At 41.1% G+C, this 27,842-nt stretch overlaps 1 protein-coding gene across 2 annotated transcripts in view; it reads left to right on the top strand.

The window, feature by feature from the left end:
- RFX7 (regulatory factor X7) overlaps positions 1 to 23,585 on the top strand; it is a 125,067-nt gene extending 101,482 nt beyond the window's left edge. Inside the window, exons 3-6 of one of the 2 annotated variants that reach the window (XM_075897301.1) lie at positions 1,571 to 1,651; positions 2,387 to 2,594; positions 11,776 to 12,071; positions 13,405 to 23,585. In XM_075897301.1, the coding sequence (XP_075753416.1) occupies positions 1,571 to 1,651; positions 2,387 to 2,594; positions 11,776 to 12,071; positions 13,405 to 16,710 (3,891 nt within the window). In that variant the 3' untranslated portion in view covers positions 16,711 to 23,585. The remainder of the gene's footprint in view (positions 1 to 1,570; positions 1,652 to 2,386; positions 2,595 to 11,775; positions 12,072 to 13,404) is intronic. The other variant, XM_075897300.1, reaches the window with a different exon arrangement.
- Positions 23,586 to 27,842: the final 4,257 nt, after the last annotated feature.

Below are 27,842 nucleotides of genomic sequence, written 5' to 3'. Positions count from 1 at the left end.
GCAGTGAGTGCTCTGCTAATCAGCTGGGCAGCACCTGACTCTTTCCTGAGCAGCCGCAGAAGTACCCAGCTTATAGGGAACACTTCACTCCGCTTATTTTGACATAAGGGGGGTTATTTTGAAATAACTCTCTAGTGTAAACCAGGACTCTGTGTTTTATGTATCTTTATATTTGGTGAAAGATGTGCTGATCACCTTAAATAAAAGGGATGGCTCTGGCATATCCAGCTGGCAATCAGCCAATCATTCTTCTAGATCTAAAATTGAGCACGCAGACTCCATGAGGCAGCACATAGGTAACTGTATAATTTGCATGTTTTAAATATTGAGGCATATGGGAAATAGATCTCTGCAGGTATGATGTTTCACATTCCTGACTCGTGATCTGCAGTTTTCTGTCACCACAGATTGACTCTTGTCTAAGGTCTGTACTCTGTATGACTCGAAACACTGGATGATCCTGGCATACTGTTTGTCTATGCAACGCATGCACTGCATGCTCAAGGACTAGCTGTGCCTGTAGAACAATTCTATCCAGCCCCCAACCACTCATGGGGATCATTCATAAATTTTTAATGGCGAGAGTAATTAACCAGTGCAACAATCTATGAAGGGCCCAGATGGATTCGCCATCACTGACCTTTTTTAAATCACATTTGGATGTTTTTTCTACAAGATCTGCTCTAGGAATTATTTGAGGAAGTTTGACGGCTTGTGCTATTCAGCGGGTCAGACCAGATGAGCATAGTGGTATTTCTGGCCTTGGAATCTGTGAATCTGTTTAAAGACAGACTTCAATGCCTAGTTGGTATCCATTAATTACATGCCCTCTAGTTTAGAGAATCCATGCTTCATGTAATAGGAAATCAGAACATTACTAATAAAAAAAATCATTCTCCTCACAACTCAGGATGATTAAAATGCGGCTTTATCTTATAAAAGTCTCATCTACCAGAGAGAGTCATAAAAGAACAATGGTTGGAAGTTAAAACCAAGCAAATTCAAATTAGAAATAAGGCACAAATGTTTAACATTGGGACTACCTACCCAGGGAAGTAGTGCATGTAGTTTGACCTTCTACATCCAGTTACCCCCATATTGAGCCCAAGTACTTGTGTTTGGGCACTCAGCAAGGAATTCAAAGTACTTGGGCTCAGTACGAGTAACTGGTTGAAATTATTTGGGATTTGTGATGTAGAAGGTCAAACTACATAATTTAGTGATCCCGTTTGGCTTTTAAATCCATGAAATGTACTGAGGGCCTGCCAGCATTTTGGCAGACTGCTGTGTTCACCTGGAGCCCCCAGTGAATTCATTTGGACTCCATGGGAATACAAGAGACTACCCATGAAGATGATAGTGCAGGACTGGGGCCCATCATTTATACTGTTTCGATTCCTGGCTTAATGTAAAGGATTTTTTAATGTAATGCTAACAGGTGTGGTACTTGCTTTTCACTTTTGCTTATAAAGTCTATCCTGGAAAAGCAGAAGAATGTTTGAAAACATTTGTCATTTTCTTACAAACCAAGGAGCAGAGAATATTTAGACCTTAATTCATGATCACATATTGCTACAGTGGATTGAGGAAGAAAGCTTTTGTGCATATGCCAACACTGCCCAACCTTGGATTCCATAAAACTGGAGATGGGGTACAGTATCTATATACATATTTGAATAAATTAATATTCACCATATTTTCTTTTAATATTTAACATAATTGAAACAAAAACATGTCATCAAACAGGCTAAAGAGATGTTCAGTTTTTAAAAATATAGGATTTTTTAAAATAAAACTCTCATATCCCAAAACAAGTCCAGTTGGATTTATTTTAAAGTTAAGTTTTATCAGTTGGAATGCTATTAATAAAAATAATGGTCTGATTTAGCAGTTCTTCACAGTGTCATCACCCAGAAACTAATATTTGCTAAATTCATAATTCTCTGTGTATTTTTGCCTTCACTATAAAAAACTAAAAAGAACACTGTTAGAAAGGGAGCAGGAGTCACAATGACGCACGCCTCTTCCAGATAACAGGTGGCATGCTATATTGGTAGGCTTAGAAGAAAAGTAGTGAAACACTAAAAATGCTTAGCTAATTTTAGTTTGGCTTTTCATTCAAGGGGCATCGGATTGTGGGTAGTGAAAGTACTGGGATTACTCATGCAATATTCTTCCACAACTGTAATAGCAATGTAATATAATGTCTCTGCTTGTGCAGAAAAGGTAGGAAAAGATTGATGTGTTTCATCTTGAATAATATTGATTCACATGTAGAATATATAGATTTTTTAAAATTAAGTTAATGCGTTCCTTTTCTATATCATTTTGTTCTAAGGTTGTCATTGCGTTTTGATAACTAAGCTTTGCTTTTTCTTTGTTTTAGTTGGATGGGTCAGATCCATCAGGGCAGCTACAAAGTGCGGATGAGGAAGTTGTGTCGGCTGCCTGTCGGCTTGTGTGCGAATGGGCCCAGAAAGTCCTAAGCCAGCCATTTGATTCAGTCTTGGATTTAGCTCGTTTCCTTGTCAAAAGTCACTACATCGGCACCAAATCAATGGCAGCTTTAACTGTAATGGCAGGGGCACCAGCAGGTAATGGGTTAACTGTTATTTCTGAACCTGTGGGGTGGATGATCTTTTATTTCAGAAGAAAATTAATGCATTTTGTGTGATGACTTTTTAAATTTAAATAGTAAGAACTGGGGAGACTGGGTAATCAAGGAGGACTAGTAGCTGGATACAGAATTTGCCATCTTTGTCATCTGTTGGAATGGAGCCTAATTGAGGAGTGACTGAAAGATGTCATAGAATCATAGAATCATAGAATAATAGGACTGGAAGGGACCTCGAGAGGTCATCGAGTCCAGCCCCCCGCCCTCAAGGCAGGATCAAGCTCCGTCTACACCATCCCTGACAGATGTCTATCTAACCTGTTCTTAAATATCTCCAGAGAGGGAGATTCCACCACCTCCCTTGGCAATTTGTTCCAATATTTGACCACCCTGACAGTTAGGAATTTTTTCCTAATGTCCAATCTAAACCTCCCCTGCTGCACTTTAAGCCCATTACTCCTTGTCCTGTCCTCAGAAAGCAAGAGGAACAAATTTCCTCCTTCCTCCTTGTGACACCCTTTTAGATATTTGAAAGCCGCTATCATGTCCCCCCTTAATCTTCTTTTTTCCAAACTAAACAAGCCCAGTTCATGAAGCCTGGCTTCATAGGTCATGTTCTCTAAACCTTTAATCATTCTTGTCGCTCTTCTCTGTACCCTTTCCAATTTCTCCACATCTTTCTTGAAATGTGGCGCCCAGAACTGGACACAGTACTCCAGCTGAGGCCTAACTAGTGCAGAGTAGAGCGGCAGAATGACTTCACGAGTTTTGCTTACAACACACCTGTTGATACAACCTAGAATCATATTTGCTTTTTTTGCAACAGCATCACACTGTTGACTCATATTCAACTTGTGGTCCACTATGACCCCTAGATCCCTTTCTGCCATGCTCCTTCCTAGACAGTCGCTTCCCATCTTGTATGTATGGAACTGATTGTTCCTTCCTAAGTGGAGCACTTTGCATTTCTCTTTATTAAACCTCATCCTGTTTACCTCCGACCATTTCTCTAACTTGCTAAGGTCATTCTGAATTATGTCCCTATCCTCCAAAGAAGTCGCAACCCCACCCAGTTTGGTATCATCTGCAAACTTAATAAGCGTACTCTCTATCCCAATATCTACATCATTGATGAAGATATTGAACAGTACGGGTCCCAAAACAGACCCTTGAGGAACTCCACTTGTTATCCCTTTCCAGCAGGATTTAGAACCGTTAACAACCACTCATCTGTCACAGTCTGATGACCGTTAGGTGAAAGGAGTTAGTAGTGTGAGTCCAGTCCCTAATACGTAAACATCCACATCACTAACACCCTTTTTCCAGAAAGGCTCCATACCTGTTACAAGCCCTAACTAGGGATAAATTAAGTGCTTTGGCTGAATCAGATTCTCAATTGCTGACTCAGTTGGTTCCCTTGTTAGCAGTCTTAGTATAGAGGCCTAGGGTAGTAAGTTCCAAAGTCATGCAGTGTACTTGGAGGCATGGAAAGGGAGACCTTGAATTGTCATTAATATAAGAACATAAGAATGGCCGTACTGCGTCAGACCAAAGGTCCATCCAGCCCAGTACCCTGTCTGCCGACAGTGGCCAATGCCATGTGTCCCAGAGGGAGTGAATTGAACAGGTAATGATCAAGCCATCTCTCTCCTGCCATCCATCTCCGCCCTCTGACAAACAGAGGCTAGGGACACCATTCCTTACTCATACTGGCTAAGCCATTTATGGACTTAACCTCCATGACTTTATCTAGTTCTCTTTTAAACCCTGTTATAGTCCTAGCCTTCAGAACCTCCTCAGGCAAGGAGTTCCACAGATTGACTATGCGCTGTGTGAAGAACGTCCTTTTATTTGTTTTAAACCTGCTGCCCATTAGTTTCATTTGGTGGCTCCTAGTTCTTATATTATGGGAACAAGAAAAGAGCACTTTTCCTTATTCACTTTCTCCACACCTCTCATGATTTTATATATATCTCTGTCATTGCCCGTGTTGTACCTATTCTGTGATTTTAGTTTTCTGGGCTGTTAAACTGGCTTCTTTCACCAGTACTGAAAAAAAGGGGAAAATTCATAGTTTTGGTGCAGTTGGGATTTTTAAGTTTGTTAGTTGTAAGGAACGGGAGTGGGGATGGCTAGTAAAATATTGTCACATCTGGTTAGTGCAATTTACTACTGGAGGAGCTTAATTTGTCCTTAAATGGACCTTTACATGAATTGTGGTACAAGTGTAGCTGGCCCGAGTTTACAGACAGAGTTGGACTCCATAGTCACTCTCATCCTTGAGGTCCTGGTCAGCCCTTCAGTGGTGGCTCAACCTACAGATTATCTGCAGTGGGGGTCCCCATATCTGCCCTGCAATTGACTCTCATCCCAGTCACAGATGTATTGGCAATACTCTGGGGCGCTCACTTAGGTGATCTCAGGTCGCAAGGCCTTTGGGCACCTGTGGAGATTCCTATTCACATCAGCATCAAAGAGCTGTGGACAGTTTGCCTTGCCTGCAGGACATTCTGTGCTCACCTCCAGGGCAAATATGTTTTGTTTTTAACAGACAACAACACAGTGATGTTTTATATAAACAAACCTAGTGAGGCTCACTCTTCTCCCTTTTGTCACAAAGCCCTCAAGCTGTGGGATTTTTAGGGTACATCTAGACAGAGATTTTTGAAAGAGAGCATCTAGACAGCAAACAGTATTTTCGAAAAAGGGAGCCGCTTTTTCGAAAGAGAGCACCCAGGCAGTCTGGATGATCTCTTTCGAAAAAGCACTGTTTGCGTTCAATAACATCTTCTTTCGAAAGAGCACTTTAAAAAAAAAGGCGTTATTCCTCATAAAACGAGGTTTTCCGCAGTCGAAAAAACTGCTGCATTCTTTCAATTTACTTTTGAAAGAACGTGGCAGCAGTCTAATCGCAGGTGAAGTTTTTTTGAAAAAAGGCCACTTTTTTAAAAAAAAACCCTTTAGTCTAGACACACCCTTTCAACTGAAGGCTTCGTATCTGCCTAAGGCTCAAAACAAGTTGGCCAATCACCTCGGCCGGTCTTTCCACTGCCACGAGTAGTCACTTCGCCCTGACATATCTGGCATTATTTTCCAGAAGTGAGTATTTCCCCAGGCAGACCTATTTACAATGCACCAGAACAGGAAACACCAGAGCTTTTGCTCCTTCCTTAGTCACAGACTGGGCTCTCTGGCAGACGCCTTCCTCATCCCATGGAAAGGAAGGCAGTCTGTTTTATGCATTCCTGCCTCTTTCCCTCATTCACAAGGTCCTGCTCAAAGTACATCAAGACAAGGAATCAGTGATCGTGGTATCTCCAGCATGGCCCAGACAGCACTGGTTCTCCACTCTGCTAGACTTGTCAGTGGACAGGGCTCTTCTTTTGCCCCCAATTCTGAACTTGCACACTCAGGACCAGGGTCAGCTTCAGCTTCCCAACCTGGAGTTGTTCTATCTCACAGCCTGGATGCTCAGTGGTTAAATCTGTGGGAACTGGCATAAAGCCTTCCACTTGTGCCACCTATCTTGCCAAGTGAAAGAGGTTTTTGATCTGGTCACTTCAAAATGGCATTCAGCCTGGGGAGGCTTCTATCCCCGTTGTTCTAGACTACCTCCTTCACCTAAAACATCAAGGTCTGGCAGTGGCTTTGAGGAGGGCGCACTTAGTGGCTATCTCAGCCTTCCCAGGCTCAGTAGGCCATTCTGTGTTTACTGGTCCAGTGCAGAGCCATTTCCTGAAGAGCTTGTACAGACTTTACCCCTATATAAGATAGCCTCAAACTGAGGTCCCATTGAGAGACAAGCTATCTAAATTAATGGGACTGCCCTGTGAGCCGGTGGCTACATGCTCCCTCTTATATTTGTCCTAGAAGGTGGCCTTTCTAGTGGTTATCATATCGGCCAGAAGGGTTTCTGAACTAAAGGCCTTGATGTGGGCGCCTCCTTATACAGTCTTTTATAAGGACCACGTCCAGCTTTTTTGTGTAAAGTGGTTTCAGATTTTCGTGTCAACCAGGACATTTTTCTACCACCTTTTTATCCGAAGCTGCATGAATCCAGCAAGGAGTGTGCACTTCACTCCCTGGATGTCAGGCGTGCCCTTGCTTTTTATCTGGCACGTACTGAGCCGTTCAGAAAATCTACCCAGGTGTTTGTTTCTGTCGCTTACTAAATGAAGGGCCTAATGATTACATCACAGAGGATTTCTTTGTGGATTACAGCTTGTATTAGAGCCTGTTTCAATCTCACCAAAGTCCCGGCTGCACCACTGACTGCCCACTCTACACTGGCGCAGGCTTCTTCCACCACGTTCCTGGTCCATGTGCTGATCCCAGATACTTGCAGGGCAGCCACTTGATCTTTGGTCCATACATTTACATCTCACTACACTGTTCATTTGCATGCCAGAGATGATACTGATTTTGGAAGAGCAGTACTTCAGTCAGCAACTCGGTCATATCCGACCCCTCCACCAGCTAGCTGCTTGGGAGTCGGCTGCTTTGACATAAACCAGAGGTTCCCACACTTTTTGTCACGGGGACCAGTAAATCCATTCATGAGCTTTTGGAGGACCGATGACATTCATTTGCATATTCATTAAGCAAATGATGAATATTCAAATAAGTTGTTTCTGGTCCTCCCAAAGCCCCCAGGGCCAGCATTAGCAAAGCTTTTGATACAGTCGCCAACAATAATCTTGCCAGCAAGTTAAGGGAATATGGATTCGATAAATGGACTCTTAAGATGGATAGAAAGCTGGCTAGATCAGGGTTTCCCAAACTTTTTACTTTAGTTGAAACCCGTTTTTTTCAGTACTGTTTTTTGCAGCCCAAAAATATGAACGCATATAAAAAAAGAATTAAAAATTAATAAATTTTCAGTGTTTTACCCGGCTGCATCCTCTGCCCAGCCTGGGCCAGGGCTTGGGGGACCCGGCGCCGCACGGGCACTCCAGGAGGCGGGAGCAGGAGTAGATTGGGGGTAGGGTATCTGGATAGGAGGGAGGGTGCAAGGAGAGGGGTAGGGTTGCCAGGTGTCCAGTTTTGTAACGGACAGTCCAGTATTTGAGGGTTCTGTCCTGGAAACAAATTGAGAAAATACCAGACATATAAAATGTCTGGTATTTTCTAATTAGGTAAGTTTTATTATTATTAGGTGTATCGGTCCGTAGCTGCTAACTGCCTGGCTGGTAGATGTGCTCACGCTGTGTGAGTGTGTCTGCCAGCCAGGCAGTTTGCAACTACTCAAGGGATGGTATGTGGTGAGGGTAAGGGAGGAGGGCAAAATGGAACCCCGGGGCCGGACTCACTCATGTGCCCAGCTCAGTCCCACTCGCCTCCCAATCTCCCCAGTCCAGCCCTGCTGCCCCCGTCCAGACCTCCACCGATCTCCCCCAGTCAGCCCCGCTCCCCCGACGACCCGCCCGACCAGCCACACTGCCCCCATCTAGCCCTGCTTCCGGCAGCTGGTTCTCCTGTCCTCCTCCTCCCAATCTCCCCCGTTCAGCCCTAGTTCTGCCGCCAGTTTCCCCCCCACACACACCTCCTCCCAGCCCACCCCACTCTGCTCCCCTCCTGGCAGCCATGCTGACACCCGGTATTCTTTTCCCGGGCCGTGGCCCATAGTTTGGGAAACACTGACATAAACGATTACTTGAAGAAGAAAAATCGGTTACCTACCTTTCATAATTGTTGTTCTTCGAGATGCGTTGCTTATATCCATTCCAGTGCCCACCCACCTCTCCTCTACCAGAGTCTTCCAGCAAGAAAGAACTAATCAGGGAGAGGATTGGCAGTGGACTATATACAGCACCATAATGATGCCACTCAGGGGGCTTTACAGCCAATCAATGGATATTCTTAATGGAAAAACTTCTATTATGTGCACACCTGCATGGAATGGATATGAGCAACATATATTAAAGAACAATAACCAGAATGATTAGCTAAATGTTTTTTCTTGTGCATCAAAACTTGTTCTCACTGTGTCTTTCCCAAAAAGCCATTGGCCTGAGAAGTTCTCAATGGTTGTATTTAAATCTCAGTGTACACTGCTGAATGCTACCCAGGTAGCCCTTTTGGCAACAGAAAGAGCTTTCAGAATGTAAAAGGGGTGGTTGATCATGATGATCTCCAGGGCAGAGACATGGCAGTGCAAGTCTTTACCCTCTTCATATTGCCCCTCAGATATGTACTCTAAGCTTCAGGAGTTCTTTCAGCAGTGCCATCACATGAAAACCGTAATGACCCTTCACCCAGTACTTCAAGCAAGGAAAATTCTTCCCAACACTTGCAGATTGGATGATCATCCAGGAGAGTGAGCAGATCACGCTTGCAAACACTCATGAGGATACTCCAGAAGTTCTCTCCATCTATGCTGTATAGAAGCTGATAGCTCTTGCATACCTCTGTCTGTGGTCTGGGCACCAAACCTTTTCTTCTTCCCTCTTCGGAACCAAACTACCTTTGCTTTTTTGCAGGGAACAGTTGTCTATTGTGTTAATATGAGAGAGAGCCCGATTGTATGTATTCCCATACTATTTCTTTCCCTTCAACATTCAGCCCAGTCACTCTAGGTTTGGACATTTCAGTTCTTAATAAAGTATTTGTTAAGTATTTAATTAACTGACTAATCAAATGGTCGATGCATTTTTAAATCAACTATTTGATTAGTTGATAGGGTGGTTCCACCTTTGAAGTGTAGCAACATCCCTAGGGCGAAAGGCAAAAGCGTTGTGAGGAGCCCCGGGTCAGCTGGGGACTCCACGCGGCACTGCCTCTTTGAAATGCCACACAGAGCCCAGGGTCAGCAAGGGAGTCCCCAGTTGATCCTGGGCTTCAGGCGATGCTGCCGCTTTGAAACACAGCAAGGAGCCTGACGCCGGGCTCTCTATGGCATTTCAAAGCGGCAGCGCCACAGGGAGCCTGGGTCTGGCCCCAAACTTCAAGCAGTGCTGCTACTTTTGAAGTACTCCTCTTTCTTCCCCCCTCTTGCTGCCTTTTTCTGAGGGAGGCAGCAAGGGGGGGGGGGGGGGGAGAGCTACTAGTCGACTGGTCCTGCTCATCCCTAGTTCTTAAGTGAAAAAGGAATTGAGAGGTGAAGGCTGTGACATGCTGCAGCATTCTGGAGAAACGGGTAAACAGTGAGGTGGCAAAATTTGCAGATGATACCAAACTGCTCAAGATAGTTAAGAACAAAGCAGAATGTGAAGAGCTTCAAAAGGATCTTCCAATACTAGGTGATTGGGCAACAAAATGGCAAATGAATTTTAACATTGAAAAATGCAAAGTAAAGCACATTGGAAAAAATAATCTCAACTACACATACAAAACTGATGGTTAAATATTAGCTATAACCATCCAAGAGAGAGATCTTGGAGTCATTGTGGATAGTTCTCTGAAAACATCTACTCAATGTGTAACAGCAGTCAAAAAAGCAAACAGAATGTTAGGAATCATTAAAAAAGAGATAAAGAATAAGACAGAAAGTATTTTATTGCCCCTGTATAAATCCATGGTATGCCCACATCTTAAATACTGAGTACAAATGTGGTCTTCTCATCTCAAAAATGATATATTGGCATTGGAAATGGTTCAGAAAAGAGCAACAAAAATTATTAGGGGTTTGGAACGGGTCCCATATGAAGAGAGATTAAAAATACTGGGACATTTCAGCTTAGAAAAGAGGAAACTAAGGGGGAATATGATAGAGATCTATAAAATCATTACAGGTATGGAGAAAGTAAATAAGAAAAAGTTATTTACTTGCTCCCATAACATAAGAGCGAGGGGTCATCAAGTGAAACTAATAGGTAGTAGATTTAAAATAAATGAAAGGAAGTTTTCCTTCACGCAGCCCACAGTCAACCTGTGGAACTCCTTGCCAGAGGATGGTGTGAAGACCAGGGCTTCTACATGGTTATAAAAAGAACTAGATACATTCATGAAGGTTAGGTTCTTCAATACTTATTAGCAAGAATGGGTAGTAATGGTGTCCCTAGCCTCTGTTTGTCAGGGGCTGGAAATGGATGACAGGAGAGGGATCACTTGATGATTACCTGTTTCTGTTCACTCCTTCTGGGGTATCTAGCATTGGCCACTGTCAGAAGTCAGAAAACCAGGCTAGATGGACTGCTGGTCTGACTCTGTATGCCATTCTTATATTCTTATGTATTCTTAGTCTTATTCGATTCTAGTGACTGCTGCTCCTAAGTGAGATGTCTAAGAAGTACTTTCTGAGCACATTCTGTATGTTGCAGGTCATATGGCCTAAAATGATATGCATAAAGAACCATAATTAAGAGTTGTCTCATGTACAGCTTTTAAAATCTGTGTGTGGAAAGGAAACTGTTAGAACCTATTTACATAGGCATCATTTTAAGAACAGGTTAGTCTTGGAACTGTTACTCAACTTTCTGGAGATCAGGGTTGCAATATGATGGGGTAACAGGTTAAAATGTAGATTGCTTCTGACTACACATGTAAGAACAGTTGACTTGCCTGGAGGTCTTGCTGCTTGACTTTCAGGGACATTCTTTCCAGAAAGTACTTTTTTCTGTGTCTTCATTTCCTCTTCTGAATTCAATTTGTGTTTTCAGTTCTTCAGCTTCTCTGTGTTGTCTCCTACTCTTCTATGCACTAGTAGCATTATTAAGCACTTCTAGCATTACCTATACATGATAAGATCAGTTCCACACTTGTACTGCAACTGTTGTTCGACACTGTACACTGCTGGACTCTCCCCAGACTGTCCAAAGGAATTTGTATAATCTGTTCAGCATTTCTTGTCCATGACACAGCCTCGTGTTTTGGAATGCGTAACTTTTAAAAGCGTGATAAACTTGAACAACAAAAAATAGATTGAAGATGTTTAAAAAATAAATTTAAAATGTATATTAACTGATATCTACTGACAATTATGCAAGGGACAGACTGTCACAGTATCATGTTAACTTAGAATCTGGAAATTGGGATTTCCAGAAACAAAATACCAATGCAAAATATTTGAGCAACAATGTAAGCTTGCCCAGCTCCCTGGTTCTCAGTAAAAAAAAAATGTTTTCATTGTGGGTTCTTGCACACATGTTGACATATATATTTAGATAAAGAAATGTCACACAACAGATATGGCATAAATCACTTTTATTCTGTTTTGCTTTCAGGAATAAAAGGGATCCCTCAACCCTCTGCTTTTATACCCACAGCTGAAAGTAATTCCTTTCAGCCTCAAGTGAAAACTCTGCCATCGCCTGTTGATGCTAAACAGCAGCTACAGCGTAAGATCCAGAAGAAGCAGCAGGAACAGAAACTGCAGTCTCCTTTGCCAGGAGAATCTCCAGCAAAGAAGACAGAAGGAGCTACAGCCAATGGAGTAACAAGTATTTCTAATGGAAGTCCTGCAATCTTGTCTCCTCAGCCTATTGGGATCGTAGTGGCAGCTGTCCCCAGCCCCATACCGGTAATGTGCTCCAACAGTTTCCACCCAGACAACCTTATAAAACTGTTTTTCTCTGTTTTATATTTATTCTGGAAATATGTAAGCAAATAGAAAGTTATCACAAGCTAATGGCTTCCTGTTCCTGGTAGAATGTTGAGAGATGGATGCAGTAACTCTTCTTTCACTGACTTTTTCTGTTATTCCAAATAAGTGACAAAGCCAGAAATGTAATAATTTCATCTGGTGGATGTGGATGTAGTAGAGTGACACTTACACAGCGTGGGCCAAGTTCATCCTTGGCGTAAGTCAGTAATAGTGGCACTTTAACCAGGAATAATTTAGGTTGTAAATGGGAATGATTATACTTTTAAGACAAAATTCCCCTGAATTCTGAAGCTTGCACAAAGCACTATGCATTGCTTAAGCCCTTAATATCATATGTAAATGTGACTGGGGGCTTTGTGCTGGCATCAGTTTAACCTTTATTTCAATATCTATGCTGTAGTTCGTACATGTTTGTTTCAGCTGAACAAAACCTGATTTTTGGCTTTGTTGTATATTGTGATCACTAAGCCAGTTTCTGCCTGAATAATGTTTGACTTGTGTTTTATTCACTGGTGGAAGTTAGAAAATTAATGTTTGAAGATCTTCTATGCTCTCTGTCTATCTTCAATCAATACTCCCAGACCCTGCATCTAAATTATAGGGCTGGTAGGGACCTGGAGATGTCAAAGAATGTCCCTTCACGCTCTTATAATAGGGCTTCAATTTTATAAGAATCAAGCCCCAAGTATCTAGCATAGATTTTAGTTGTCTGTATTATTGTTCGTATTACTGTAGTTCCTAGAAGCCCTAGACATGGACCAGGATCCCTTTGGGTTAGGCAAAATGGATTGTTTGTTCTCTTCTAATTTTATTGCTGGCCTTAGTACTCAACTGTATAATCTTTCATGTTTTCCCCAGGAGTTTAGGGATGGGGTAAGCCTAGGGATGGTGGGTCTTTGTTGCTTTGTCATTATGCCCGCTTTCGTGTTCTGATATGTAAGTTGTGAAGCAGTTGAGGTAGAAGAGCAGCTGTAGTGTATGTTTGGAGTATTTACAGTGAGGACCTGCAAGGAGGCTATATGTCTCTAGGATTGTCCATGATGATGATGATGATGTGAGTGTTGGTATGCTGGAAGGGCAGTGTAGGATGGGTGCCTGTTTGCAGTCTTATACATAAATAACAGTGCAGCATCCCTTTAATCCTTAGGATGTGGCTCTTTTCCTCCCCATTAGTCTAACTCTGCCTGTTAGATTAGGTAGGGCATTCATGCTTTTGTTTAAATTGAGTGTCCTGTTTCTCCACATATAGGTACCAAGGACCAGGCAGCTGGTGACATCTCCAAGCCCCATGGGCTCCTCGGATGGCAAGGTTCTTCCGCTCAATGTTCAGGTGGTCACTCAGCACATGCAGTCAGTCAAGCAGTCACCAAAGACTCCTCAGAATGTTCCAGCCAGTCCAGTTGGTGACCGTTCCACCCGGCATCGTTACGCACAGATATTACCTAAGCCAGCGAACACCAGTGCTCTCACCATCCGCTCGCCCACTACGGTGCTTTTCACCAGCAGCCCAATCAAGACAGTTGTCCCAACTCCACATGTAAATTCCTTAAATGTGGTAAAAATGACAGCAATATCTCTTGCCCCTAGCAGCAGCAGTGTCCCTGTCAAACACACTGCTTCATTGAACAGCAGTTCAGGAGCAATGGAAGAATCGAGGACTGTTCCACAGATTAAAAATGGGTCCGTTGTTTCACTTCAGTCTCCAGGATCCAAGACAAGCAGTGTTGTGGCAACATCAGCAGTGGAGATCAAAATGGAACCAGAAGCATTACTCGATGAAAACCCAATACAGTGCCAAGAGAATTCTGATGTGTCTAAAGCTATAAAAGGAACACCAGTCCTGCCTGCTGCTCAAAGGAATAATTTTGAAAGCACCACCTTGAAAGCTTCAACTGAAAGTATTGGTGAAGTGAAAACAGTGAAGGGCTGTGATCAGAGAGCTGAAGGGGCAAGGACCAAATATAAAGCCCGACCTAAAGAAATTACACCAGTTTCTTCATCAGGCAATAATCAAAACACTCTTACTCTCTCAGTTGTCGCTCAGAACTTGTCCAACACCAGCATCAATTCACCTCCTAGTGGTGATTCTACTATTAAAGACAAAACATGCACTAAAAGTCCAAGGAAGCGACTACCTTCTGTGCTTCAGGAGTCCCAGGTACCACCTGTAAAGAAACCACTAGTAGGGCAGCTTTCTGCAAGCAGCACAGAAGGTCAAAAAGGAAGCAGTGTTAAGAAGGTTCAGAAGGTTGTATCAATAGCTAGAAATGATGGTACTACAGCACTTGCTCAAGTTCCTAGCAAGGTCACTATAAAATTAAATTCTACAACTTCCACACACTTTGTGACAAACTGTCCTTTGAATTCCAATGTTATAAATACCAGTGATTCTGCTTTGGGACAGCAGCTCACAGCATCATCTCCAGATATAAAAGTAAAATTAGAAGGAAATTTGTTTATCTTAGAAAATGATTCAAAATCTGATGGCAGCTTTAATCCAAATGCATGGCAGCATATCACTAAAACTTCTGACTTCGCATCTGTGAACTCTGAGCAGCAGCAAGATATCAGTGTTATGACTATTGCAGGACAGTCTGGCTCTAATGATTTACAGGAATCTGTATGGGAGCCCGTGCCTTGTGAAGGAATACAGCAGGATGCATACAGCCAGCAGTTACAGAGCCAGATCCAAGAATCATCCTTGGGACAAATACAAGCACAGTCCTCAAATCAGTTACCTCTGCAGTCAGAGCTAAAAGAATTTGAACATGCAGTTCCTCAGTCAAACGAAAACTTCTTTTCATTTGATGATGACCTTACACAGGACAGCATTGTGGAGGAACTGGTGCTCATGGAGGAGCAAATGTCAATGAACAGTTCTCATCCTTATGGTAGTTGTCTGGGAATGGCACTGCAGAATCAGACAGCAGTTCAAGGAGCTCCAATGTCATCTCATCCAAGCAATACGCACTACTATCATTCAATCCACAACAATAGCACTCCAGTTCACACTCCCACACCGACCCCGACACCCACACCTACCCCAACTCCGACCCCAACACCCACATCCGAAATGATTGCTGGATCTCAGAGTGTGTCACGAGAAAGTCCATGCTCAAGACTTGCTCAGACTACTCCTGTAGACAGCGCCCTGGGAAGTAGTCGGCATACACCCATTGGCACACCACATTCAAACTGCAGTAGCAGTGTCCCTCCTAGTCCTGTGGAATGCAGAAATCCTTTTGCATTTACTCCAATAAGCTCCAGTATGGCATACCATGATGCCAGCATTGTCTCAAGTAGCCCTGTGAAACCAATGCAGCGACCTATGGCTACTCATCCCGATAAAACCAAACTTGAGTGGATGAATAACGGGTATAGTGGAGTCACTAATTCGTCAGTTTCAAATCATGGCATTCTTCCAAGCTATCAGGAGCTAGTGGAAGACCGTTTCAGGAAACCTCATGCTTTTGCAGTTCCTGGCCAGTCATATCAGTCTCAGTCACGGCACCATGATACTCACTTTGGTCGTGTGACTCCTGTCTCACCTGTGCCACATCAGGGAGCCTCTGTAAATAGCACCAACAAGCAGGAAGGCTTTGCTGTTCCTGCCCCTCTTGACAACAAAGGAACAAGTTCCTCTCTCAATAATAGTTTCAGATGCCGAAGTGTCAGCCCTGCTGTCCATCGCCAACGTAATCTTAGTGGAAGCACTGTCTATCCCGTTTCTAATCTACCACGCTCTAATTTGACCCCGTTTGGAAGTCCAGTGACACCTGAAGTTCACAATGTGTTCACAAATATTCATGCAGACACTAGTGCCAATAATATAGCTCAAAGGAGTCAGTCAGTCCCTTTGACTGTCATGATGCAGACAGCCTTCCCGTCTCTTCAGAAACAAACAAACACTAAAAAAATAACAAATGTGTTGTTAAGCAAACTTGATTCTGATAGTGATGATGCAGTGAGAGGTTTGGGAATGAATAACATGCCTTCAAATTACACAGCGAGGATGAATCTCACTCAGATTTTAGAAACATCTACCACTTTTCCTAGTGCCAACCCGCAAAATATGATCAATTCCAGCACTTCAGTTTATGAATTCCAAACACCAAGTTACCTCACAAAAAACAGCAGCACCGATCAGATCAGTTTTTCTTCTGGAGATAACCAAGCACAATCAGAAATTGGAGAGCAGCAGTTAGATTTTAGCAGCACTGTAAAAGACTTTTTAGGGGAGGACAATCTGCAAACCAACCAGCAGCTGGTGAATCAGGTGGCGTCAGATCTCAATAACGTTGCATCTGTCTTTTCCAGCGACATCAGGTTGTCTTCCGACCTCTCAGGCAGCATTAATGATCTGAATACTTTAGATACAAATCTACTGTTTGATCCAGGTCGTCAGCAGGAACAAGACGATGATGCTACACTGGAGGAATTAAAGAATGACCCCTTGTTTCAACAGATCTGCAACGAATCCATTAACTCAATGACTACGTCAGGTTTTGAATGGATGGAAAGTAAGGACCATCCTGCTGTTGAAATGTTGGGTTAATTTTGTTTTATAGTATGTATGTAGCACACTGTATCTGAAAGACAGACGTATTGTATTTGTCTTAATGGAAGTGCCTCCTGCAGCAGAAACAATTGCTAAGAATTGTGGCATTTTTTAAAAAGTTTGCTGTACAAGTTGCTCATTCTTCATCTGAGAATAGGCAGTCTTTTCAATTTTAAATCGATTTCTGAAGGCTACTGAAGAGCCAGTTTAAATTTTATAGGGTTCCCACTTAATAGCATTTCTTATTGTAGCAAAATATTTACACAAAGTGATTGAAAACCAGCATTCACAACTTCAGTAGAGGTGTTGGAAGGGTTCTTAATCCAATTTACTTGTTACTAGCGATTGAGTACTTTGTATTGATGCTACTTCTAAGAAAATGTTTGATATTGGCCTGTGTTATTCAAGTCAGAAATGTGTAGGACCTGTAGACAAGTAGGCGGTTGAAGAGAAGGAGGGTTATAGCTTGATGAAGGGCATATAAGTAGTGTGTCATTGAGCAGGACCATGGGCAGTCGGTGAAGGCAGGGCTGGGGGAGGCAAGCCTGCAGCCCTTTCTCTTCCCCACCCCCTGGGAGGTGAGGCAGTATGCGACTCACATGCTCCCCCTTCCAACCATGGTGAGGGGAGCAGGTGCACGCACTTGCCACAGTCCCCCCCGCCCCACTGGAAGGCACACCATGCTGCATGGCCCAACTGAGCCCAGCCCAGCCCAGCCTCTCGAGCACCAGGAGAGGGAGGAGACAAGGCATGCTGTACTGTGCGGCCTGGCCCGGCCCAGCCCAGCCCCGCCCCGCCTCTCCAGACCTGGAGAAGTGGGGAAAAGGATGCAGAGTGTGCTGCACCATGCAGTCCAGTCCAGTCCAGCCCAGCCTGGCCTCTCCAGTCCCAGAGTACCGGGAGGGCAGGCACTGGTGGCAGCAACACTCCACTCCCAGAATGCCTACAGCAGTCATTCTGGGGGCAGAGTGTGGGCAGGACCATGCCTAGCACTTTGGGAAGGCAGAGCCTACCCCTGCCTTACATATCCGATGCCCATGAGCAGTACCTAGAGCTGCTGTACTGTAGTGAACCATGAGAAATGTCCGTGGCACCATTTACAACTATGATGAAGGGCTAAGATAGGAGAAAATAATGAGAAGTATCAAGGAAAGAGAAAAATGCACTAAAATTTAATTTTATATATATATATCTATATAGTGGTTTTAGCCATAGATATCCATTACCTCACCTTTAATGGTATTTTAGTTTTCATTTCAAATATTGGGCTTTAATATGAGGTAAAAATGCATGATAAAAGATTCTGAGCACTGAGGCTTAATAAAAGTAGACATGTATATTAGAAAATGATAGTCACTATTTTATTATTTATCAGAATTAGTGAAAGTGATATGACATTTGTTTTCTTTTTTTCAGTAGAGTGGCTGCATGAGCTTATTAAAATATTTCTATGTTTAAGATTTTTTTAAAACCCATTCTGTTCTAATCTAATGGAGGGTAGAGGGGGGTGTTTTGATGTTGGCTGATAATTATTAAAAATAACTTCTGTGGAGCCATGTGACCAGGCACTTTACAAACAGGACATGTCTAGACTTGCTTTTACTTTTGAAAGAAGATAGGCAAATTTGGTGCAAATTTGCATATCTTCTTCCGATCGCTTTTTCGAAAGAGGTTCTTTCAAAAAAGAAAGTAGTCTAGACATTGTTCTTTTGAGAAAAAAAACCCTTTTTCGAAAGAACCGTTCTTCCTTAAAAAATAAGGTTTACACGGTTCTTTAAAAAAAAGAGTTTTTCTTGAAAGAACCGTGTGTAGACTTTCTTTTTCGAAAGAATCTCTTTCGAAAAAGCGATCAGATGAAGATAAGCAAATTCATGCCAGATTTGCATATCTTCTTTCAAAAGTGAAAGCAAGTCTAGACGAGCCCGCATGCAGCAAGACACAAAGTTCTTAGGTAAAATTTTCAAAAGTGCTTATGTCCCGTTTTCAAAACTGTATTAGGGTATGTCTACACTAGCCCCCTAGTTTGAACTAGGGAGGCTAATGTAGGCATTTGAAGTTGCAAATCAAGCCCGGGATTTAAATATCCCAGGCTTGGTTTGAAACTTCAAATGCCTACATTAGCTTCCCTAGTTCAAAGTAGGGGGCTAGTGTAGACATAACCTCGGGTACTAAAGGATTCTAGATCTCATTGATAGTCAATAAGATTTAGGCTCCTAAGTCATTTAGGCGCTTTAGAAAACTAACCCTTATCTTAGAAAATACAAGAAGAATGCAAGTATTGTAAAAATCTCTCATGATGAACAGAGAAAGGTACTTAACCAGTCAAGACCCTAATGCTACAAAGAGAATCTGTTACAAAGGCAAACTCTGACTCCCACATAGAGTGTCACTGAGATGCCAGGCAGACTAATCACTTTGTAGTATTGTTGCCAGAACTTTGTAAGGTATTTCTCCTGTAAACTAATGACATGAAAGCAGAATGTCACATTATGGGTTTGTGAGATCATCAGCTCATGTAGGAGAGAGGCAAAATACTGCCATCTAGATTTGGCAGAAAAGGAAGAGAGGATCACATTTTCAGCTCTTGAAATATATTTTGGTAATGTCTTGCATTTCTGCTAATAGTCTGAAAGCTTCAGCATTTGGTTTTGACAGCATCTATTTTCATGCTGCTGCACTAGCATTCGAGATGGTAGTACATCTTTGCTTCTTCTGGTCCCTGGGATAAAAGCATTGAACTAAGGCAGCTCCCAGCACGTGAGCTCCTCTGAGGAGGGACAAAACTGGTGCTATGCTGCAGCATCTGTTTCTGTGGGCAGGAGACCATAGAGTTCATGCCCTTCTGTAGGCTGAATCCTCTTTTGTTTTCTGGAGAGAGACATGTTTTGGTTTCAGTTGGGGGAGGAGGTGGTATTACATGGTAAGCTTTTGGTTTGATTAATCCATAGTCTGTTGATTTCTATCAGTAGCTACATATTAGAGCTATTTCCCTTTTTGAAGTTGCCCAAGGTAGAGCTTGAACTCTCCCACCTCCTGTGGCCTTGATCCCAAGAGGTCTTGAACAACCCCAGATTTCACTGACATCTTTTGAGATGTTCAGCACCTTGCAGATCTGACCCTGCGTCAAGTGCCAGTACCACTGTGCATATGTTAACCCTGCACTTCCAGCAGGCCTAACATGGGGGGTGGGGAGACAAGGAAAGGCATATACATGGGAGAGCATCTGCACTGGTATTATGGTATTCTATGTATGTGCATGGCTTTCTTCCCTTTCCTATTTGCTACTAACACTGCGCAATAGACTCAGGAGCTGAATGCAACTCGTGCCCTCCAAATTCTTATGTTTTAAGAACATTTCTCAGCAAAGCTAAAGTAAATTATTTTTTTCTAAATTATGCAGCCATCAGTGAAGGTTTTTAAAATATGTGTTTAAAACCATTTTTAAATGCAACTGCTATGTGGGGCGTAGCAAAAAGTTTTTCCTTTAACTTAATTAGAAGGCAAATAGGAATACTATTTAATCTGTGGATTTAAGGCAAATGTGTGTTTAATTCGATAAGGATTCATTGTTTAAGTAAATTACCAGGCATAGAGGTAAAACATTTTCACTTCAATAATTGGTGCTAGGCTAGCTCACAACTTTGTACATTGGTATGTATTAGTTTGTTGGTGTTTGTGTGTTTGCTGTTATAATTAATAATTTGTTAGATCCCTGTTCTTAGTGCTAGTTAATTCTTTACTGTACATTGAGACAGAGCACTACTGCACACCAAAGTATGCAATACCCAAAGGAAAACTCTGTGATTCTAACTAATGGAAGCCTGTCTGTGTCAGATACTCCAAAAATAATAATTTGAGACAGTTCTGACCCCTTGTTTACATTATTGGCTTCCTACCAACATGAAAAAAATAATGAAATTATTTTGATAGCATTTTCTGCTAAAGTATAAAGACTAGTGAATTTGTACCCCATGTACAGTACTGCAGCAAACACTTTAAATTTGGTTGGTTAGTCCAGCAAACTTTCTGGGGTTCATATATTGCACTAAATTCTGTTGAACCTGTGGCAGGCACGTTCCTTAGGATAAATGCAACTAATACGGCCCACAGATAAAACTTTTTAATGTGTTTCATTATTAAAGGCAAAATGTCATAAAAATGACAGATGAAGTTGTCTTATGTAGCAATGTGCATTGATCTCAATGAGATATTTCTATTTCTTATTCTCTTACATGAGAATATTACAGCAGGAAGAAATTAAGTTTAGTTTGCTTCACCATGTTAATACATGATCACAAGACGTGCATGAGTGTTATTGACTTATCTTGTACAGTACTAGGTATATTCCTGTAACCACTTTATTTTTTTTATTCTTTTGCTGTATTGAAACTGGTTCCATGTTAACCAGGCAAGCATAGTTATTCACAAGTAATTTACTTTTTTATGTTTACTAATTCAGCTTAGTTATTGTTGAATATGTTCTTTTCTTGGATTATTTTTTATTGTTCTGGTGTTGAAAAACATTTTTGTACCATTTTATCATGATGAGAATTCATGAAGTAAAGAATTTGCAAATAATTGCAATAAGCACTGACTTCTGAACTGAAAAGAAGGAAAGCGTTTCTTGTGCAGTGCATCTGAGGTTCATATAATAGTCTTGTACTATACTGTGCTTTCTTTACTGCACCATAAGGAAAGAAATATCCCTGTTCTACGTTTTCATTTAGTGCAGGAAATCCAATTCCCCCAGTGTTTTGTTGTCTGTTGTACTGCTGAAACTACAGTAGTTGAATATTGCAGTAGCATTTCAGTTATTTTTTTTATTGAAAGTGCTCAAAAATTGTTTTTTAAATGTTTTCAAAAACAATAAAAACATTTTATATTAAACTGTCGTGTGGGATGTTTTCTTAGCGATCATAATGTAAGAACAGGAGGACTTTCAGTGAAATTGAACAGTGGGCAAATTAAGGAAATGCTGTTTCACAGATTGTGTAACTCAGGGGTGGGGAATCTCAGGCCCAGGGACTGAATGTCATGCCCCTCCTCCCCCCGTCTTGCCTGGATCTTGCCCCCAAGGCTTCTCATTTGTGTGTGACTCCTCACTGATTTTTCTATGGGTCAGAGGCTCCTGGCCCAAAAAATGTGCCCCAATCCTGGTGTAACTCATTGTCACATAGTACTGAAGCCAAGAGCTTAGCAGGTTTCAAAAAGGAGTTTCACATTTCTACAAACAATAAGAATAGTTAGCATGAACATTAAAGAATAGCTTTGGAAAGGACATAAACCTTCAACCTTTATTGCATAAGATGACCTCTAACTTGTTTTAGTACAAAGTTTTTCTGGGACAGATTCTCTCACAACTGCCTACAGCAGGGTTTCTTCCACCGAAGAAGCTGAAGCTGGCCACTGTCCAACAGAATGCTGAACTAGCTGGAGTGATCCAGCATGGTAAGTCCTGTGTTTCTAAATGAGAAACATGGCTTGACCAGATAAATGTATTACAGGGGGTGGTTTTCAGAGCCACTCTCCTCCCCCCACATTTTATATGTTTGAATGCAGGTATATATTTCAGTATATCTCAGAAATCACTAATGACCAGATTTCATTAGATATCCTACAAGGTAACATATGTATCATTCTCCCAAGATTTGGCTAATATAAATTCCCACCTTAGGACCCTTTCTTTCCAGGCTTCAGCATCTGTATTCTAGAGCCATTCCCCACCTCCTTTATATGCAGGCTAGCATTTGGGGGCTCGTCTTTACTGTGGAGTTAACTTGGTCTCTTACTTGAGCATTTTTCCTAACCTAGCTTCAGTCCACACATACACACCTCTGACCAAAATGTGTTGATAATTTACACCTATATTAGCTGCTCTGTCCTGGGGTTCTGCTTACATTCGGGCTGGTAACTGATCCATTTTTCATCCATCGTAGAATTTGCATATCTTCTTTCGACCGTTCCCCGTAGTCTAGATGAGCCCTTAATGAATACTCCTGCTCTGATGAGTTAACAGGACTTAATCTACGGCTTCCTGTAGGGGGCAATACTCTACTAACAGACTAGTATAAGAGGAGAATCTTGCCACTCTATCATGTGTGGTCTAAGAGTTCAACTTAGAAAAATTAAATAAATTGAACAAAGGAAAATCTCGGCTGAATGTTGCGAACAGTAAATTGTAGTAAGTGGTGAAATATTCTGAAAGTTCCTTCAAGGGAGGAAGATAAATAGCACGAATCTGAACTGTAATTCTAAAAAAATGTAAACATTGATTTAAGTAGTGGTTAAAGAGGTAAGATGAAACTTGTGATTACTTAGTTTCATATAAATCATTATCTCTGCAAGATTACTTATGGTTACTTATGTCTTTTGAGTTTATTAGGGTTCAGTTCTTTGCTTTTCCTGTTCAGCTTGTCAGAGATCCAGTTTTACTTACTGTACCTGTTTTGTGAACTCACACCTGGCATTGGTGAAATCAGCACAGACTGAGGATTGATTTAAAACGTATAGCCGTAAAGATATTGCACTCTCATTCCTGTAGTTTCCAGCATTTCAACAACTGCAGTGGACAGCTGGTTTGAAATGCAACATACTGTTACTTGCTGGCATTCTTAGATAGCTATAGAATTTTGTTTCAGTGACTAGAATACATGTGATTTATAGATGTTAAGGTATCTGGAAGAAACTTGCTTGTTGAATTATATTAGAGGAGGGATGTCTTATATCTAGTCTGAAAAAATGTATTTTATATCTTTTGAAATACAAGGGATGAAAAAAACACAGTCAAAACTGATCTTGGAAAAACTATGTAGCACTTTAAAGACTAACAAGATGGTTTAATAGGTGATGAGCTTTCATGGGCCAGACCCACAAAAAAATGAACACATTATTAAACTGATAAATCAGATTTAGTACAGTAGGTGGGGTGAGGGGGAGGGAGGAAAGGAATAGCTATTTGAATCAATGAATGGCTAATCAGGGGTGATAAGTGGGAAGCTATCTTTGTAATGGTTAAGGTAATTAGCATCTTTGTTAAGTCCCATTCGTAAAGTGTCAAATTTAAGCATGAAAGAAAGTTCTGAAATTTCCCTCTGTAATCTGGTGTTAAAGTCTCTTTGAAGTAAGATGCATGTAGTAAGGTCATTAAGACTATGTCCAGGTAGGCTGAAATGAAAAGCAACTGGTTTTTCCTTGTGAAGATGTCTGATGTCTGATTTGTGGGCATTAATTCTTTGGCGAAGTGTCTGAGAAGTCTGTCCAATATACATAGCAGAAGGACACTGTTGGCACAGGTTGGCATAAATTACATTTCTGGATGAACAGGAATATGTGTTCTTGATCATATAACTGACATGGTTAGGTCCAGTGATGGTGTCATCAGAGTAAATATGTGGCTATGGGTCCAGATCATAAAGATGTCATTGATGTAGCATAAGTAAAGGAAGGGTAAAAGGGGGCAGGATCTGAGGAAACGTTACAAAGATAGCTTCCCATTTATCACTCCTGATTAGCCATTTATTGATTCAAATAGCTATTCCCTCCCTCTCTCTCCCTCACCCCACCTTCTGTACTAAATCTGATTTGTCAGTTTAATAATGTGTTCTCTTTTTTCATTGTATTCCTTTGGTATATATGGTCATGCCAGTTCTCTTCCAGAATATGATCTGAGGAAGTGGGTCTGGCCCACAAAAGCTCATCACCTATTAAACCATCTTGTTAGTCTTTAAAGTGCTACATAACTTTTCCTTTTGTTTTAGCAAGATCAGACTAACACAGCTACCTCTCTATTACTTTTTAAATTTATTGTTATTAACTCCTTACTGCTTAAAAATGTAAAATTATATTTTAAATACAACTAATTCCTTTCTACTGCTAATATCTTCTTGTTGTCCTTCATCTCTGACACTGCAGATACTATGTCCTCTTGGAACATTTGTGTATCTATGCAAGCACCTTCAGTTTGTAAACTCATGGTCCTATTCACCTATCCCGTTGCTCTTTTCCTTCCTTGTGCAATGGCTTTTTCTCTACACCTTGTCTGTGGAATCATCATTCTTGGCCCTCTGAATTATTTCTTTCTACTACCTTATTTCTTATAAACTACCACTTTCATACTCAATTGCATATAACTTTTGACTCTCATTCAGGCTCTTTGTGACCAAATTAACTAGTAACCATTACCGCTTATTTCAGTTAATTTTCTCCCAGCTAGAAGAGCCTCTGTAGGGAAAAAGCAGCATCCCAAAACACAACTCCATTTCTCCTATCTCCCTCTTCACTCAGTATTCTTACTGTCCCTAACTTTGCATGCAGGATTGTTATAACCATGTTGATCCCAGGATATTAAACAGACAAGCAGTGACATAATGTGTTTTTATTGGACCAGCAACTGTTGGTGAGAGACACAAGCTAGTGAGTTCTTCAGGTCTGTGTAGATCAAAAGATTGTCTCTTATCAGCAGATGTTGGTCCAGTAAAAGATATTGCCTGACTCATCTTGTCTTTGTAACATCCATAACCTTGGCAAGTCTGTTGCAACTCCCTTCACTCTATCTCCGCCGTCATCAATATCAACCTTCTTGTATCTCACTGCCACTGTTCACACTCCAATGATTTTGAAATCTTTTTTGAAAGCATCTTCCCTCCCTTTGATTCACTCATATATATTTAACTCTCAAAAATATTGTGGTGGCACTCAAAATAATAGGCCCAGTACTCTCATAGAAGGGAACAATCGTTGCCTGAAAGAACCTGAAAAAGATACTGTCTTTCAGAAATAAATTCCCAGCTGGTCCCAAGCCACTGCCTCAAATACCATGAACTATTGATTTGTGAGCACATTTGTGGGGGCACAGACTTGGAAATCACAGCAGAAAAAGTGGCCCAAATAATAAATTAATCCTTGTGGTTTAATGAGAGAAATCATTTATATTTATCTATCTCACCTTATGTCCGAGTACTGATTTTAATTTTAATACAAATGATTTTTTTTCAAATTAATATAAAAATTAACCCCTCCTACTAAACTAGTGGTTTAAACTTGCGAGTCGCAGATCCCTGAGAGTCCACAAACTAAGATTTCCAAGGGGATCCTCACCTCCATTTGAAATTGTTTAGGGGTCTATAAATGGGGAAAAAAATATGAAAACTGCCCTAACCTAATTTGAAAAGAACTGACATTTATATATGAAAAAAAGGAGACCCACTGGGCCTCTAAATATGCAGCTGTGTAATAAGTGCCCATTTTGCACATGCAGAAAGCCATTTTTGTATGCAAGCAGGCAGTCAGGCAAATACACACCCTCTGTACACACTTGTGGTCTTGCACTTGACATTGGCTGCAGCAGCAAATATTTTGGATGCTGGTTGAGAAACCTTGGGTAATAATACAACAGGCTCTTTCATAATTGTGTATGTAGTGCAGTAGCCCTATGGATACCTTGTTACTAGGGCTGGGAGTAAATATTATGCAAACTAAATATGAAAATAACATCCCTAGCTATATGAAGTGTTTATTTGACAAGAGTACTATGAACTAATAATCAAGGGAGGACTTCGGGGTTCCCTGGGGGAAACCTGTAATCTAAGACAATGCCAAAGAAAACAAAAGCAGTGTCATAATTAATGACACTCTTCCTTCTTGCATCCTTCTCTTTTTTTCCTGACTAGGACCTATAAAGGTAATTTCCAAAACATTTTTGTTTCCCAAAGAGTAAAACTGAAGAGTAAAATGAAGAGTCAGATATTCCCACGAGTCAGGAGTGTAACAGAACACAAAAACTCTTTGTAGATGTCTGTTTAATATTTTTATTAATATGATTGATAGCAAAGTCCAACGTTTTATAAACTTACATTTTCAAAAGATAATTATCCAGGACTTGTTGCTAACCCACATTGAAAGGATCTTTTTTGATTATACCAAGTTGCCAAAATGTAAACTGAACAGAAATGCATATGAATCACAATCCTGTTATCAGAGCTGGACAGGTGGCCCCTTGAACCTACCTGGATCCAGTTGCAGAGCTGAGGCCTAAATATGTTTGATCTTGAAGCCCTAAATTCAGAACTAATTTTGCCAAGCAATAGTATTTTCACATAAGGCATTAAAAATCCCAGTGACGCTGTATTTTTAAGAGATCTATTCTGGTTGTCTTCTATTGTAGGGACTAAATGTAGGAGGTTCTGAGTACCATCGGCCATTTTCTTCTGCCTCAGCTGACTTCATCGGAGCTGAGGTGGCTTAACACCTGTAATTTGTGAAGGTTCTCCCAAGTAATGGGTTTTGATGGCTAACACATAACAAACTTCACCATTTGAGAGAGTGTTTTGTGGAATTTTTTTTTTTTTTGAATACTCAAGCCTATTCTAAAAAAAAAAAAAAAAGTGAAGTAAATTTTTGATTCAGCCTTATTTTTAGATGTAGTGGATTGAACTTTTGGGTTCATTTTCCAAAACGGAACTTCACAAACAGCAAAAGAAAAAAATTAAACAATAGGCCCTGATCCTGCAGAACCTAAGCATATGTAACTTAACTCTTGTTACTCCTAATTAAGTGCTTAAATGTTTGTAGAATTAGAGCCATAGTTTACAGTGTCACATTTTGACAAAGTCCTGTCTGCTACAAGCAATCAGCAATGAATGACTGTTCTGATGTTTAAAAATTGGCCTCAAGTACTGTCGCTAAGCTGCATAGCATAGCTAAGCCATTATTGATATACTATATACCTATACTTATGCCTTCCTGACATGAGAAATAAAATAATGGTAGTAGATCATGTGGAGCTCAAAACTGGATTCCAGCAGCAGACTGAAATGTTTCTGAATATTTCTCAGCATCACTGAGTTGTCTGCCTTCTTTCTCCTGTCCTCTCAGCAGTGTGGGGATGGGGAAGGTTAGAACTGCAAGTTTCAACAAGATAGATTCACTCTGATGCTCTTGAATATACTTTTTTTCCTGCTAACCTGGATCAGTTTTAACAATGCATTAGCTTAAAATAATAAGCATGGCCTTGAAAACTGATTGAGTGTTTATGATCCTCCAGTTGCTTAACAAACTGACTAAATTTTCACAAATATCCCTGTGAGGCGGGTCGGTATTCTCTCTGTTTTACAGATTGGGAACTAGAAAGG

This window comes from Pelodiscus sinensis, chromosome 14, assembly GCF_049634645.1.
Source record: "Pelodiscus sinensis isolate JC-2024 chromosome 14, ASM4963464v1, whole genome shotgun sequence".
Classification (NCBI taxonomy): domain Eukaryota; kingdom Metazoa; phylum Chordata; order Testudines; family Trionychidae; genus Pelodiscus; species Pelodiscus sinensis.
This window is presented reverse-complemented; position numbering and strand designations above follow the sequence as displayed.